At 35.0% G+C, this 2,662-nt stretch overlaps 1 protein-coding gene across 1 annotated transcript; it reads left to right on the top strand.

Annotated features, from left to right (window-relative positions):
- The first annotated feature begins 604 nt into the window (after positions 1-604).
- LOC111903889 (peptidyl-prolyl cis-trans isomerase CYP19-3) lies at positions 605-2,458 on the top strand. The gene is made up of 2 exons (XM_023899663.3): positions 605-762; positions 1,776-2,458. The coding sequence occupies exons 1-2, from the start codon at positions 616-618 to the stop codon at positions 2,313-2,315; spliced, it is 687 nt and encodes a 228-aa protein (XP_023755431.2). The 5' UTR covers positions 605-615; the 3' UTR covers positions 2,316-2,458.
- The last annotated feature ends 204 nt before the right edge of the window (positions 2,459-2,662 follow it).

Here is a 2,662-nt window from a genome sequence, read left to right as displayed (position 1 = left end):
TCCTTCTTCGTGATTTTTGTTTAACATCGCACGTCTTGTTAGTAGAGAAGCCAGATCTGGTTGTAGTAGTGCAATACCCTCTGGTTGTAGTAGTGCAATACCCGTACATCGTACTTATGAAGATATCATCATCATCATTGAATAGGTCGAACGGATCCATTTTTTTTTGTAGAAGTATTGAAATTTTATAAAATATAAAGAAAGAAAAAGAATGATGTGAAGGAGTTTGAGGTAGAAGGTATGTATTTATAGGTAATACAATTTATTATTATTATTATTATTATTATTATTTTAAAAAATGACCTTTAATATGGTCAAAATCGAAGTCAACATCGAAATTTAATTGGATATTTCTTCTGTTGCTCACCGTTCTCATCATAATGAGACTTACCTTAACACCGATCTACAACGGTTTGAGAGCGTCACAACACCATTAAGACGCTTCCACGTCGGTCAAAACACCCTTTAATGGATCCGAACCAAGTAGTCTAAGAAAACCCGACTATATTTGTCATGCGACAACCTAGTTTCTCAATTTTCATGCATTAAATTCAATTTGGTCAAAGTTTAAAGTCTAAAGTCTAAACGTTGATTTAAAGAAGTACAGGGGACAATATGAGAATAAATAAACTTATGGGGTTTTATTGTGAACTTACTCTCTTCCAGAAATTAAAAACCCTAACAAAACCCAAGGTTAGAAATCAAAACCCCTCATCCCTTTCGAAGCTCACTGGCATTTCTGAATACCCTCGCGATACAAAGGTACTATCTTTCTTCCCTTTAACCCAGTTTTTGATTACCCAAAATCTTGCTTCTGTTGATTTCTATTATGTATGAATTTCAATTTTAAGCACATATCGAAGATTTCACTTGCGAAGTAAGCTTGTGGAGCTCAATAATGCTGTAAAATTAAAGATTCATCTATCATTGCTGTTTCCTTTTGATGTTTTGTAGACATAACTAGAATAGCGTGATAAGATGAACTCTTTACCTCGATTAACCTTTGCTTGATCGTTCATGGATGTTATCTTCGCTTTTTTGCGGGTCTTTAGATCTGAGTTTACGCCGCTTAGGTTTTGACATATATTCTTAGCTGACCGAGCTTCAATCTTCTGGGGGGCAAAAATATAATTTGTATAAAAATTGTTGAACAGGAGCATAGTCAAAATTTTATATTTTTTGGCCTAACATGTATAAAATTCAAATATAAGGACTACTTTTGCCAAAAAAATCAGGAGGGGCCACAGCCCCCCCTAGTCCTATATAAGATCCACCTTAGTGTTTGAATTTCATATCTGTTTGGTAAAAAGATTGATACTTGATAATTAGTATCTAAATACGCATGTATTAAACATATATATATGTTACAAAGAGTAACAAATTTGCTGAGAAAAAAAAATGGTTTTGATATAATTACATGTTTAAGGGTGTGTTGTATATGCGTTTTCAAAATAATTATATGCATCATTGAATACTTAGAATCGAATATAATTAGTTTCAAAACACAAGTAACTTATTTAAACAAACCACAAAACCATGATGTTGAGCGTTTGATCAAAAATTTAATGGCCAAGACTATAAACAGATACTAAGGGGTTACAGACGGTTATAAAAATCATGGTACCTTACATTGACTCAATGAGATCTGACTTAATCAACAACTATCAAACCAATCAGAGATCTGACTTAATCAGCAACTATCAAACAACCCGAGTCAGATAGTCATATAATTTGGTTATGTACTTATGTTATAACAAAATCTTTCAAATTTGCAGATTCGGATACAAAAAATGACCAATCCAAAGGTTTTTTTTGACATACTGATTGGCAAAGCAAAAGCCGGACGGATCGTGATGGAACTATTCGCTGATGTCACTCCAAAAACCGCCGAAAACTTTCGCGCGCTCTGCACTGGTGAAAAAGGACTTGGAACTTGCGGAAAGGCATTGCACTATAAAGGCTCAGCCTTCCATCGAATCATTCCAAACTTCATGTGTCAAGGTGGGGATTTCACTAGAGGTAATGGAACTGGAGGAGAATCAATCTATGGTGCAAAGTTTGCAGATGAGAATTTCAAGATCAAGCACACGGGTCCCGGGGTGCTCTCGATGGCGAATGCGGGACCCAATACTAATGGGTCTCAGTTTTTTATTTGTACTGATAAAACTTCGTGGCTTGATGGGAAACATGTGGTGTTTGGGAAGGTTGTTGATGGGTATAGTGTTGTGAAAGAGATGGAGAAAGTTGGATCGGATGGTGGTACCACTTCTGCTAAAGTTGTTATTGAAGATTGTGGTGAGGTTAAGGAGAATTGAGAAATTAGTTTTTTTATTTGGTAGTCGTTCAAACTTAGCATATTTTGTAGCTTGTTTTGTTTATTACAACCTGCAAATGGATCTTTTATCGTTTTAAACTTTTTGTGAAACACGAATAAAATAAGGATATAATTTCTCGAGTATTAGGTTGTATTCCTTTTCTGATGCATTTCATCGAACACCTTCTGTGCTTGACCAAGGTTGAACCAGAAGTTTCACAAAGCATATGAATCAAACATTTGTGCTTTCTTACGTGCCCCTGAAGATGCACACTCTCATCTGATTGGAGTTTTTTTTACCCAAATTTGGATTAATTTGTAATCATGCATTATTTCAATCCCTGAAAT

This window comes from Lactuca sativa, chromosome 9, assembly GCF_002870075.4.
Source record: "Lactuca sativa cultivar Salinas chromosome 9, Lsat_Salinas_v11, whole genome shotgun sequence".
Lineage (NCBI taxonomy): Eukaryota > Viridiplantae > Streptophyta > Magnoliopsida > Asterales > Asteraceae > Lactuca > Lactuca sativa.
The sequence above is the reverse complement of the archived record's forward strand: the minus strand, read 5'-3'. Positions and strand labels throughout refer to the sequence as shown.

Bases quoted from the DNA above. Each gene is read 5' to 3' on its own strand.
- LOC111903889 (XM_023899663.3), top strand. From the start codon at position 616: ATGAGAATAAATAAACTTATGGGGTTTTATTGTGAACTTACTCTCTTC. The intron at 763-1,775 runs GTACTATCTTTC...TCAAATTTGCAG, and splicing joins AATACCCTCGCGATACAAAG to ATTCGGATACAAAAAATGAC.